The 13,672-nt window shown below is 38.7% G+C and overlaps 1 protein-coding gene across 2 annotated transcripts in view; it reads right to left on the bottom strand.

Annotated features, from left to right (window-relative positions):
• Nucleotides 1-438: 438 nt before the first annotated feature.
• Nucleotides 439-13,672, bottom strand: part of LOC125904202 (uncharacterized) — a 49,594-nt gene continuing 36,360 nt past the window's right edge. Inside the window, exons 1-9 of one of the 2 annotated variants that reach the window (XM_049601453.1) lie at nucleotides 8,179-8,820; nucleotides 7,248-7,460; nucleotides 7,097-7,165; nucleotides 4,720-4,851; nucleotides 4,563-4,628; nucleotides 4,398-4,451; nucleotides 4,231-4,299; nucleotides 4,082-4,150; nucleotides 439-3,936 (exon numbers count right to left, since the gene is read on the bottom strand). In XM_049601453.1, coding sequence (XP_049457410.1) covers nucleotides 3,854-3,936; nucleotides 4,082-4,150; nucleotides 4,231-4,299; nucleotides 4,398-4,451; nucleotides 4,563-4,628; nucleotides 4,720-4,851; nucleotides 7,097-7,165; nucleotides 7,248-7,460; nucleotides 8,179-8,617 — 1,194 coding nt within the window. In that variant the 5' untranslated portion in view covers nucleotides 8,618-8,820 and the 3' untranslated portion in view covers nucleotides 439-3,853. Of the gene's footprint in view, nucleotides 3,937-4,081; nucleotides 4,151-4,230; nucleotides 4,300-4,397; nucleotides 4,452-4,562; nucleotides 4,629-4,719; nucleotides 4,852-7,096; nucleotides 7,166-7,247; nucleotides 7,461-8,178; nucleotides 8,821-13,672 lie in introns of those variants that run through there. The other variant, XM_049601454.1, reaches the window with a different exon arrangement.

Raw genomic sequence — 13,672 nt, 5'->3', positions numbered from 1 at the left:
AAAAGCAAAAGCAGCATATGTATACATTCAGTAGGCTATCCTCAGTAGCTAAGTAGCTAACCCTACACTTTTCAGGGTTTGATTTTGGTTTTGGAACAGGGAGGAAATGCCTATCTTTTTCCAACCTCTCCAGGTAATGATAATCATTAATACACAACATGCCCCAGGCACAACATTTAGCTCAAAATCCACAAAACCAGCCTGAAAATGAAGTCTAAAATGACTGCATTAGAGTCAATGGAGCACAGCTGTGTTGTTGTCTGATGCTGGTCTGAGCCAGAAAAATGCTATGCTATAATTGGTCAGTCTGCGTCAGGGGGGCGGGACTTAGCAAAGGGTCAATTCACAGATTGGTTGCACAGATAATGGTGGAATGAAGCAAATGAGAATATGACTGACACAATTTACATTTTTACACACTAAGACATTAAGCTCTTTAATAATGTTCACATGAAATAAAAAAAATGTTACAAAAATATTCAGGTGGTCTTTTTGACAAAAGAAATCATATTGAATACATTTACAGAAAGATTTAAACAAGAACAAAAAATGAGAATTCAGGTGTCTTTTTTATTAATCAAAACAAAAAAAATATGATTTTACGAGCATTTCATCTACACACCACAGATGTACTGTAATGTGACACATTGAGCATGTTTACATGCACACTAATAAACCAATCATTATCTGATTTCTGGAGTTACCTGATTACTCAAGTGGTCATGTAAACAGCATAATCCGATAGGCTTTATCAGATAAAAGCCATTATCTGATTATGAGAAATCAGATAAACACATCTAGCTTTTTCCCCAATAGTCTGATTATTCGGTGCATGTATACTCTTTAGTCTGGTTTCTTTCGGGTTTTGCTGTTTTATACTCCCATTCCACTACATTTTAGAGGGAAATATTGTACTTTCTACTCCACTACATTAACCTGACAGCTTTTGTTTCTTTTCAGATAAAGATTTTACATAAAATAATATATTTTTATATTCTCAGTGTTGAAATTGTCACTTTTATTTTATCTTACTTAATGTTATGCACTTTGTGTGACAAGTTTATATACAACACACTTGTATATTGCACTTTGCAGTACTTTTACTACGAATCAATCTACCCAGAGTATGTAAAATTGGCTCCACATTGATAAACTACACATTAGAATGTTCTCACATGTATTTGTTAATGATAAAAACAAACAGTAGGCTATTGTAAGAATATAAGCTGTCAGCATGATGAGTGCTTTATTTTGCAAATATATGACTTGCGTACTTTTCGAGGTTTTTCAAGGATATGAGTACCTACTGTAACAGGAAGTTTGAGTTTTACGTCATGTACTTGGGGAGAATTCCAACTGAAGGACTGAATCATATAAACCAGGTTTTTCTGATTATCACATTATTGAAGTGCATGTAAACGCATCAAATTGGATTGGATTATTAGTAGGCATCCCTCTATAATAGGAATAATTTTTAATGTGGAAGTAGAAAACTTTTTGACTTGCTTGCTAACGCTGTCTGCTAATCAACTCTTTGATCCTAACAGAACATAGTATGCCAGGACTCAGTCCTGAAACCCAAAAATCAGTTAGCATTGTACTACTCACGGTTCCCTTCTCTCAAAGTCAGTGGGTTTCTTGAATGGGTTTTTGGGTAGATGCCTGAAATAAGTCTGAGGTTAACTCAAACTTAACAGACTTTCACCCTTTGCTCTAGGGCATAAAAAGTCAGTTGCTAACAAATGGCTAAATGAGACTAAATCACGCCGTGCCACTCACAGCTTTAGAGCTTCATTATGCCACTAGGTCATGTGAGCATACTGTAGTTTATTTATGGCTTTATGTATCTTTGCGATTGCATCTAGGCTTCAAAAATCATAAAAAGTGTTCATTTGTGAAGATTCTAAACGTAACGTAAATACCATAAAATTTCAGCTGCAATCCAAAATCCAATGGAAAAATCCAACACATTCTCAGTCTGACCTCGTCACATATCAACGTTTGGTCATGGACCTTCTATGTCGATGTATGACCTGCAAGGTACCCTGTGTGTGTTGGTTGTTGACATTCTGGGACACCGTGTCAACTTCAGTCGGCATTGTCTGTTTTCAAAACACACTTCCATTTTCACAAATGTACAGTTTTTACAATTTGTACAATTTGCATATGTTCTCTTTGAAAATGAACGCATTACGTCAGTAAAACACTGCGAATTGATGTCTTTTTCCTTCAACAACAAATGCAGGTGGTGACATTTAGCCAGCACATGCATGTGGTTGGGCTTTTAAAAAAAAGAATTTATTTGGCTTTACAATCACAGGGGAAGCAAACACCTGCCTTCTTGGACTTTCGCCCCCTTAACTTATGCGGTTGGCTGGCCATGTTTCCCCCTGACTCTGCCAGGCGCTGTCACACCATTATGATGACCAGCCATGCAACATGCCAATGTAAAAGGATGGGTTTTTTTGTCAGTGTCTGATGCCAGAAGTCACTGCCTGAGCAGTGGTATTCAACGACTTCAGAGTGAAATTGTGTTGAAATATCCTATCAGCTTATTGACAAGGGAACCAGTACCATGCTAACCTCCATGTCGGCCTACAGAAAAAGCACTCTACAATATAGTAACTTTCACATCTGCTCATTTTGGCCACTCCAAGATAATGTGTCTTTTGTTTGTGTTATATAATGTGCATTTAGATTGGTTACCATCTCTATCCAGGCACAATCCTGCGAAAATGAAGGCTGATGTTAGCGTGTTAGCTAATGCTGGAAGCCAGAAACAAACACCTATTATCTGTTGACGGCCCCGATTAGTATTAACCAAAGAAAATAAGTCAAATCTATGCTTGATAAACATGAGGTTGTGTAACCTTTTTTCTACAACCTCCAGCCTTGTTGTGGTGGCGACATTGAAGTCATGGGACGATGTAGGCTTAGTTTGTTTATAGCCTACTGTTAGCTTTACACTTTTTGCGATTACGCTTAAATAATCATAAAAGTTGTGTCTATTTGTGGAGATTATCTTCCTGAAAACAACTTCTAACAATTATAAACTTTTGTTTATGGTGCTTATTTTCTGCAGTCATCCAAAATGCCACAAAAAAACATATACATAATCCCTGCACAACTCTATCATAGCCTAAATATTGAGATTCTAATTAACTGGAAACAAAACCTTGTTTTTCTACATGCATAAATCACAACCCCATGAATATAAAAGCAACTGATTGAAATTGCTTGAGAATTTCAACATTATTGCGTTTTTATCGAGAAAAACCACAGCTTCCCCATTTATTTACACGCAAGTCCAACATGGTGGCAACATTGACGTATTGCTGCAATGAGCTGACACATTACTCTAGATATCTATGTCCATGGTCCAAGGCTATATCCTCTCCGTTAAATCTGCACACCTGCTGTCCTATACCTGTCCACCAGATGTCCTAAGACCTTCCCACGGTTAGTTGACTCTCATTCACCTGCTCACCTGTCGCCACTTTCCCGAATCAGACCCGCAGCATATACCAGCTTCTTTTCCCCAGTCAGTTGCTCATTTGACAGAGTTGACGTGTTCCTTCATGACTTTGCTTGGGAGCCACCAGAACCAGAACCTGACTTAGACTTGGACCAAGAACCTGAATCTGCCAGGAAGCCACATGCCTTCAGCAAATCACTGAACTGATCCTGTCTGCCTGATTTGTCTGCAGTTGGGTCCAATCCTGCATTTCTAGAGTCGGGACACATGTTAAAAGTCAGTAGCCATTTTAATCTCAACTTCCAGAACAGGGAGCTAAACATTTTTCTCACAATATATTTTCTTTTTACGTGACAATAGCACAATATTGAGGTCAAACTACAGATATTGGTCCTTGTTGTTTCCAGGCGCTTTGGGTTTCTCCAGTAAAAAATACATGTTGTCACTGAGCTGTGATGAACCTGTAGATTGAAAAAAATGACAGAATTTCATCCAGTGTCATCTGAGCTAAAGTTACCATCTGTTTCTTCTCTTCTACTTTGGTAATGCAGAATTTTATTTCTGTTATTTCCAGTTTTAAACTCAGTACATATGTGTTCAAGTTACCTTTATTTTTTTCATCAGTGAAAGTGTTGCCAATCAAGGAATATGGGGACTCTATATGCAGAGATGTGTCTGTGAGAAGAGATCAAATATAATGAGTATATAGTGTTTATAACCAGAAATATTTGTTAAAATGAGAGTGCTGTCTTTACTGGTCTTCTTCTGCACTGGAGGAAGATCTGGGATGGTTGAGTACGTAGGATCATTTTGGTTTGATCCAGCTATTCCAAAATTTGCCAACAAGCATAATTAATCAAATGAAAATACCCGAAGACAGTACCAAAAGGTTGCTAGGAAAATAAAGTTCTTTTTTTTTTACCTGAAAAACCTGCCATGCAGTATGTGGCTGTTGGTTCTGCCAAGCTTCCTCCACCTGCCCAAATAAAAGGTGTTTTAGGTAGTGTTGTATCTTCTTGTTTGATTTGTAAAATGCAGAAAATATTAATGGATTTTTGCATATGAAGATCTGATTAAGATTTCTCACCATTTGTTGGCTGCAACAAAAATCCATCCTGTATCTCGTCATAGACGTGAAATCTTTCTTCATTTCCTGTGAAAAAGGTTGTGAAAGTCACAATATTAGTAATCCACTGATATCAATTTTTTATTTTTATTTTTTTTTCATGTCAGGTTTTATTCACCTCGTCTTTTCAGCCTGCGTCTCTGAGTGAAGTAGATGATGAAGATGATGATGATGATGATGACGAGAACAAGAAAGGAGAAAACTACTCCACACACCAAACGAAGAACTGGTTGATGGCCTTTAGAAGCAGCTGGAAGACAAAGTATGAATTAAGAATATTCCAAACAAATAAGACATCATTTACAAACTGTTACAGTTAGTTGCATATGTAATTTCAGTACAGTTACATACATTTGATTCTCACGGATATAGAACAAGCCTACCAGCCAGAGGCCCAGGGGCCCACAGTGTCAGGCTAGGGGTGGGACAAAAAATTTTTGCAATATATTGTTGTGCTCTCTCTCGCAATAAATAATCGATACACTGAAGGCAAATATCAATATTTTATTACAACACACACTCAATGGATTTCCCCTGTTATCACCGTCAGTACTTAATGTCTTCTGCCCTGTTTGTGGGGGCGCTAATCCTGTAAATGAGAGTAAAAACCGTAAAGTGGGCGTAAGCAGCAGCCGGTGAAGAAGACGAGTCGAGCAGATGCAACTAGAGTGCGGCACAGGCCGCATATTTCTGTCCGAACCTGACAGTCATTCTGATTTGTTATGTCCGAAACCAAACCGAGGACGACATTATTTAATAACTAAAGCACTGAGTTTGTGTCACACAGTTGTTATGGTTACAGGCTATTTAACAGGCCGGGCGTGCGCCGTGTGGTCCACGGAGAGGGAGACCTCCGTGTTTGAGACAGGAGCGGGCGGCGGGAGGTCTGAGGTTTCCAGCGAGGGGAGAGGGAGAAATATAACAAAATAAGATAAAATAGGAGACACCTGTCTCCCTCTTTTATTTTATTTTCAGCGTTGAATCAAGGCGGAGGCGGGCGATGGGAGGTCTGAGACTTCCAGCGAGGGGAGAGATACAAACAAACAGCCAATGTGTGTGTGTGTGTGTGTGTGTGTGTGTGTGTGTTATATTCAGGTGTTGTCACATAAATAACAGTGCCCAAGCAATAAACAGGACAGATAATAGGATTTTATTTATTTTTACACTACATTTTCACTGAAAGCTGACCGAATCCGAACTGAGCCTGAATACAATTTATACATTTTTGACCGAACCCGGCCCAAGCCCGTCGGGTACCGTCAGGACCTGTCGGGACCCGTCAGGCTCGGATCGGGTAGCCACACTCTAGATGCAACAATAGAAATGTGTTAAGTTTTGGAATAAATGCAGATACCGTGTATCGTGATATTATCGTTATCGAGGGCCAAATATCGCCACAGTATCGAATCGTGAGTCACTCGTATCGTCCCACCCCTAGTCAGGACCCCAGGCCCTCATCTGCAAAATGTCCCTCAAATTACCATACAGGAAAAACAAACTCAAAAATACCAGAAAGAGTCACAAAAAGATCACAGATAGATGCAACGAGACACAAAGTAACCACAAAAATGAGCAAACAACCACAAAGAGACACAAAACAATTACAAAGAGTTGTAAAGGAACTGCAACAAGACACAACCTAGCTATAAAAACTGCCAGTTAACCACAAAGAGGCACAAAATGACTACAAAGGTATGTAAACAAACTGCAAAGAGACAAAAAATCTTTACAAAGAGATGCAAAGTGACTGCAAAGAGGCACAAAATAACTAAAAAATGGGCAAAACAACCACAAAGAGACACAAATTGACTACAAAAGGATGCAAATGAACTGCAGAGACACAAAATAACTACAAACATGGGCAAAACAACCACAAAGAGACACAACATGGCCACAAAGACATGTAAACAAACTGCAAAGAGGCACAAAACGACCACAAAGAGATGCAAAAGAACTGCAAAGAGACACAAATTAACTAAACAATGGGCAAAACAACCACAAAGGCACAAAATGACTACAAAGAGATGCAAGGGTACTGCAATGAGACACATAATAACTACAAAAACTGGGCAAAATGACCACAAAGACACAAAACAATTACAAAGACATGCAAACAAACTGCAAAGAGACAAAAAATAACTTCAAAAATGGGCAAAATGACCACAAAGAAACAAAACAATCACAACGAGATGCAATGGAACTGTTACGAAACACAAAATAACTACAAAAAAATTACCACAAAGAGACACAAAACCACAAAAACTGCATAATAACTACAAAGAGACAAAAAATGGTAACAAAAACATAACCAGCGCTAAGTCTGTGTGTCTTGCTCCTGTAGGAGAGGTGGTGGGACCTTTAGTATATCTGTGCCCAGGGGCCCATTGTCTCATAATCCACCCATGTTAATTCTGTATCTTATAGCTTAGAACTAATGGTTGCATTGTACTGTAATTGTAATATATTGTAATTGTTGTAAACTGTGTTATACGTACATTCATATGTTCCTGTTGTTCCTGTTGTTGTTGTTGTTGTTGTTGTTGTTGGTGATGTCTTGTTACCTGCTGTGTGGGGCAGAGAAATATATTTTACCAGCTTTCTAAGACTGATCACCTTATATTTATTTTATGATCAGTTTCATCTTACTCTTCTTGCCCTTTTCACCATGTTTCCTGTTCTGACGCTTTTTCCTTGCTGTAGTCGTATCTGTAGAAGTTGTGGTTCTCAAGTTCTCAGGTGGTGTTGATTGTACAGTTGTTGTTGCAGGGGGAGGTGCTGCAGCTTTTGATGGTGTCGCTGCTGAAATCTGTCTTGTTTTGGGCGTAGGCCTAGTGGTTAAGGTTGTTGGTGTCTTGGTACCTTCAGAGTGACAAAGAGGACAGGGCACAAAAAAAGTACTTTACCACAGAAAGTCATGAGATCATACAGTCATTTTGAAATAGAGGAGGATGTGGCCTTTTTGTGGTGTGTTAGCAAGAGTGTTCTTATGGCTTAAACACACTTTATGTGGTGTGTTAGCAAGAGTGTTCTCATGGCTTAAACACACTTTATGTGGTGTGTTAGCAAGAGTGTTCTCATGGCTTAAACACATGTAATGCAGATAATGCTGTTTGCTTGACTTGTCATGTTTAGAGATAAATTAACCATTAAGTTTCATTAGTGGGTAGCATTCACCTGCCCTCTTGGTTGAGGATCTTTTTTATCTGTGAAATGAATCAAAGACTGACACCACTCTTGAGTCTGCACAGTAAATATGAAGCCACATCCAGCGGCCTGTTAGCTTAGCTTCGCATCAAGACAGGAAACAACAAAAAAAACACAGCTTATCTGGTTCTGTCCAAAGGTAACAAAATCCATCACCCAACACAGCTAAAGCTCTTCATACCTTGTTTGTTTAATATGTACAAAAACAAAAGTGTAAACTGACACGTTATGTCACCAGGAGTTATGTGCTGGACTATTTCTTGGTCCCTGCTTGTTGCCAAGCAACTTTCAGGTGACGTCAAGCGTCCAAGAAGTCATTGCTGCCTTACTTCCACCCATAATATTTGATCTTCTCCGACTTCTTGTCTCTCACCTTTGATCACAGTCAGATACACAGCAGGTTTTCCATCACAGTAGTAAAGTCCAGAGTCACCAAGCTGCACGCTTGTTATAGTCAATGTGTTTTCTATAGGTGAAACATAAAACCCTCTTTCTTGTTGTATATCACCAGAGCCTCTGCTCCATGTGGTATGTGATCCTCCAACATCATGAGGGCATGTCAGGGTGATGGTGGTCCCCTCTGTAGCATCAAGTCTGATTGTTCCTGTTATCAACAACTGCCCAAGCGCCAGATTTTGACAAGTTTGGAGTGAGACCTGGCTCTCCACACACACAAAACAACCACAAAGAGTTTTTTGTTGTTGTTTTTTTTTTGTTTTCAGTTTTAAAGACAAATAATGTGTTTTGTTCAATTTTTCGGTAAAGCACATTAAAATCTTAGTAAATAAAATATCACTAATACAACGGCACATAAATGCAGAAAATGCTTTCCAGCTACAGTACCAGGATGTAAATGTGAAACATGAATTACCCCCTCTTCCTGCCAATTCGTGGCATAAGTAAATAACAAGTATTTTTTATTACCAAAGCTGAAGAAAAAAAGAAACATTTAGTAGTGGTAATTCTGAAAAAGGAAGAGAAAACAAAAAGCAGAACAACTTTCATTATGGTTTGATGTTACCTGATGGGATCACTGTCAGCTCCACAGCTGGTTCATTGTTACACAAGTATCTTCCAGAGTCTGAGATGGTAACTCTGCCAATGACCAGTGATTTATCTGCCAATGAACTGTACCGTTTGCCCGGGTCATGAATGTGTTTTAAGTCTCTGTCACCATTAACTATTAGTATGTCAGTTTTGTTTCCATGACTCTCTCTGCTCCACATCACATTACCCTCCACAGAATGAGGACAATGTAGAGTGGCTGAGGTCTTCTCTTCAACTATTTCATGGAGTATTTCTGCAAAAGAAACAAAATTTACAATGAATAAACACTTGTTTTTGGACTGCCGGGATTCCTAACATTGCAATAATTTTAAAAAATGCTTTACCATCAGAGTGAAAATCACATTAACTGTTCAGTACACTGGGTGCTCCCTGAATGTGAACTTAGTGTTCCTACATTACAAACAGACAACAAACTGAAGCCCATGTGAAGTGCCAAAAACTGCAGTTCCTCTAATGACCATTTGAGGCAGTCAATCCCTATAGACTCCCATGTTAAAATGCCCAACTTTACAGTAGAAAAAAACATGTTTACAGCCTGGTGCAAAAATAAGTTTGTATGGAGGGTTAACTCACCTGTCATTACGTCTATAGTTATGCGTAACTTAAGAGCATGGACACTCTGAGTGACAGGTAGGCACTCTCTGTTGACAGCCTTGTTTAGCTCTATTTCTGGGGTATGAAATTACCCGGATGATCAGCGTTGCTTCCTTATCATTGGGCCAACAAAGCAGGAGTAATAGACTTGCTCTGGTCGAGACAGTTACTTCAGGTTTAGCACTCCACTAACTTGAATGGGGATAAATTAATTTAATCTTGTGGCTCTTAAAGACTTTCCAAATGTTATCAGACCTCATAGTGAAACATATCATTGTGCAGGGATTGTAATGCTCCAAAAAATTTAACCATAAATTTACAAATGTCTCTTTCTGAATGTCAGTTAATGGGAGGAAGGCTTTTTGGGTCCAATGGCATCACATGACAGACCTGGGAGTTGCAGTGTCAGCCCGGCCCTGACCTAATCACCTCATTGTTAGGGATAAGTGCTGAACATTGATTTCACCTTAGCTAGCTCACATGATAGCACAAGGATCCATGGATAACAGTTAATTAATGCTGTGTATTCAGGCATATTCTAAAAAACAAACAAACAAACAAACAAAAACAGCCTTAAATTAAAATTTAAATTCAATTGTCAAACAATGATTATTACAAAAAAGGCACAAATTGGTGCATAAAAATCCACCAGAGTGCAGGAAATTAAGTGTTTATTTTCTTGCAGCTGACCCCCAACCCTGTATTTCAGTTGTATCCCCCCTCCCCCATGTTGATATGACACCTGCACCTTTGTCTCAACATCTGCATAAGTGAAAGTGGAGCAAACTGCCACCAGGTTTTGGACCCAAAGTTCAACTAACTTTATCTTTGACTGCTAAATATGCACTGCGTCTGCAGTGTGTGTCAGCGGGATTTTGACTGACAGTATGTGGAAACGTTAAATATCTGATAACTCCATTTTGTGAAACCAACACTTTCATCCTGACACATAACATCATTCTACTGGCATTGATCGGCGAATGAATATCTGATTAGATATGAGTTTAGAAAATATTTATTTGCGTAATCTGAATTAAAACTTAGTGTATGTGTCGCTGAATGATGGAGACTGTTTACACACTTCCTGTAGTAGTTTAAACTTGTAACCTCACACCAACAACAGGCTGTTGAATTTCCTTCTCACATTTAGTCGGAGTTGAACTACAAACATCACATGCTCTCTGAAATAAAAAAAATAAATAAATAAACACCAGTATTAAAACTGACGAGACAGAATTGATGAATTTGAAAGGTCCTTACCTGCGGTGACATTACAGCCCAGCAGTAAGGCGAGCAGGCAGATACTCAGCCTCATCCTCACACAGACTGAAAAGACTGAACAGTGACCACTGTTTCTATCTGAAGCTAGAAGAGGAACTCAGCCTTCTGGGTGTATACATGTTTTTCCTCTTTAAAAACCAAGGTGTCAACTCAAATCATGGTTTTTGTATATTTCCTCCTCAATGAATACTGATTACTGCTTCCTCTTATTTGAATAAAACATCATTCACAACACATACAGTGCCAGAACTAGACAGTGACTTAGATAACATTATCTATTTATATTTTTAAAATCAGACACACTGTTTATGAGAGTGATAATCTCAGTGATGCACTTGATGTGAAAGTGTTTCCTTCTGCTGCATTACTGCACGTACACTGCTGCAGTACAAGTAGAATCATGATGATGTCACCTGTATTGTCTGGTCATAGAAGATGTAACTGTTAAAAAAGGCATATTTTCACCTCATAAAAATGTTTTTAAAAAAGCGATGTCAATTCAAGCAGACACAAAGCAAAGGATTATCTCAATGGAGCCGTGTTTGTGTGCATGTGATGAATCTAAGTCCAACTTTACTCTTGTTTTAGCTCTTGTTTGGTGTTCACCAACTCCTGAGGGAGATATCTGCTCTTTATCTTATGAAATGAAATGATGTCTGGTTTTTTTTGCCTGTTGTATTTTTATTTCAATCAGGAGAGACAGAAGAATGAAATGAAGATGGATATGAAATATGAGTGCACAGATCAACAGGTGTGTCGCTGTGCTATTGGTTGACTGTGGATGAAGACAATACCTTTGTATGCTTAGGCTGTAACTTTCTTCCTCACCCTGCCATTCACTCCTTTTAGGCATGCTCATGCTCTATCTCTGGCTGTCAGTGCTCTGGGCTGTCACCTGAGTCATCAGCTGTTCTAAAGCTGATCCACAATCAGTAGCACAGCGACACACCTTCTCCGCCAGCCTATCATCTCACTGCTCCTCATTTTATTTAGGGTTCTTAGTACTTTCATGCTGCAGCTGTGCATCCCCTCCACCTCCCCATCACCACCTAGTCTGTAGTCTCTAGTCGCCTCAGCAGTCGTCAACGAAAGTCATCAGCCACCACCTCCACCAGGGTCTAGACTCCATGGGGGGGGATTTATCTTGCTGCCGCTCAGATGTCCCATGATCACAAATATTCTCCCTCTGGTGTTTAGGCACCAAAGACTTTGTTCTCTTATGTTCCACATTAAACTTTATCTTTATTTCATTCTTCTGTCTATCCTGATTGAAATGCCTATAGTATGTTCAGCTGAATTAACCACTCTCTGCAGGGCTTTGCAGTCCTGTCCGCTGCTGCTTCCATGCCAGGCCATGATATTACCTGTCAGGACACTCTTGATGGTGCAGGAATAGAAATTCCTCACTATTTCAGGGGATACCTGGAATTTCTGTGGCAAGAGACACACTCATTCCTCAGATTCAGCCACAATTCAATGAGCAAAATGAAAGATAAATAAATGGAACAATAGGAGCAGACAGCATGACCTGCTGAAAAAAGAGACACAAACAAAACCACTGAAGTTTCAGATAGCAGCCGTCCAGTCATGTGACCAATTGCAAAGATGCAACATCAGGTTTTTGTGGTGGGGAAACATGAAACTAAGTGGTATAAGCTGAAAACAGTTTGGTAGTTTTTCTTCCAGCTGCAACAGAAAGATTGGAGCAGTAAAACACAAGTTGACACTTTATTCCTTTGTTAACCATCTTTTTATTTTATTGTAAATACAGGTGAAAAATGTACAAGAAAGCCAAATAAAGAGGGTGTAAGTCTGTCTTTAAAGCATAACTGTGTGTAATACAAAACTATTTTTAACCTCCTGAGACCCGAGCTTTGTTGGTATACATTTTAGTAGGACCTGTTAAAATAGCTTAGCATCGTCTTTGAACAATCAGTCGTTTAAACAGTCGTTTATTAAAAAATAATGTCTTCATATGGGGACATTGGGTTTAGTCAAAAGTGTAATGAATTAAAAACAGTTTCTTTTAATGCCTGAACATGGTTGTACAAAAATAAAATTACAAACAATGAAACACTTGTTCAGTGTTTTGTGACTGTGTGGGTTGGGGGTCACTGCTCAGAACTGTTCATTTTAATGCCTGAACATGGCTGTTCCAAAACAAAATTGCAAATAATGTAACATATCCAAACATCCTGTGATTTGTTTTTTTTTTTTGACAATGTTTTTCCCTGCTCAACACTCCAAGCTAGGCATGACTGCGATAATACAATACTTAAGTCCAAAATGTCTTCAAACAAGTACTTTCTAATTAAAAGCATCTTAGCTTGTTACTACTGCCAAAATTGGTCAAATTTGTTGCCATATCAAACTATAAATGCTATAATGCACAAATAAACAAGTTTCGACCATAAAATTTGTTCAGGTCTTGTACCTTGTCCACTTTTGTGTCAGGATCAGCTAGGCAGAGATGGCTGCCATCTTGTTTTTACATGGATTAGTGTATTGTGATCTTACTACAACTAGATGGCACACAAAAGTCTCCACAAACATAGACAACAGGTCCAGGTTAAGCAGAATGAAGTATAAGGTGCAAACCCAAAATGTGATGTCGTCATATGTGGATGCAGGGGGAGCAGGAAGTTAAGATAGACTTGGAATAAAATCAGATCCCCTTATTGTAACAGTTTTACTATTACAGTCTGATGGGTGGACATGATTATATTTACTGTTAATAGTGTAACAAAGTCATTTTTGGTTAAGAGAATCACCAAAGTCATGAGGGATCATCCTCTGGGGACCATGAATATCTGAACCAAATTTGGTAATCCAACCAATGGAAAATGAGATGTCTTATTAAACTTAGATATTGTTCTTTTTAAGAATAATTATGATTATAAATATGATCATTCCAATAACAACCT

The sequence above is a fragment of the Epinephelus fuscoguttatus genome, linkage group LG17 (genome assembly GCF_011397635.1).
Source record: "Epinephelus fuscoguttatus linkage group LG17, E.fuscoguttatus.final_Chr_v1".
Classification (NCBI taxonomy): domain Eukaryota; kingdom Metazoa; phylum Chordata; class Actinopteri; order Perciformes; family Serranidae; genus Epinephelus; species Epinephelus fuscoguttatus.
The sequence above is the reverse complement of the archived record's forward strand: the minus strand, read 5'-3'. Positions and strand labels throughout refer to the sequence as shown.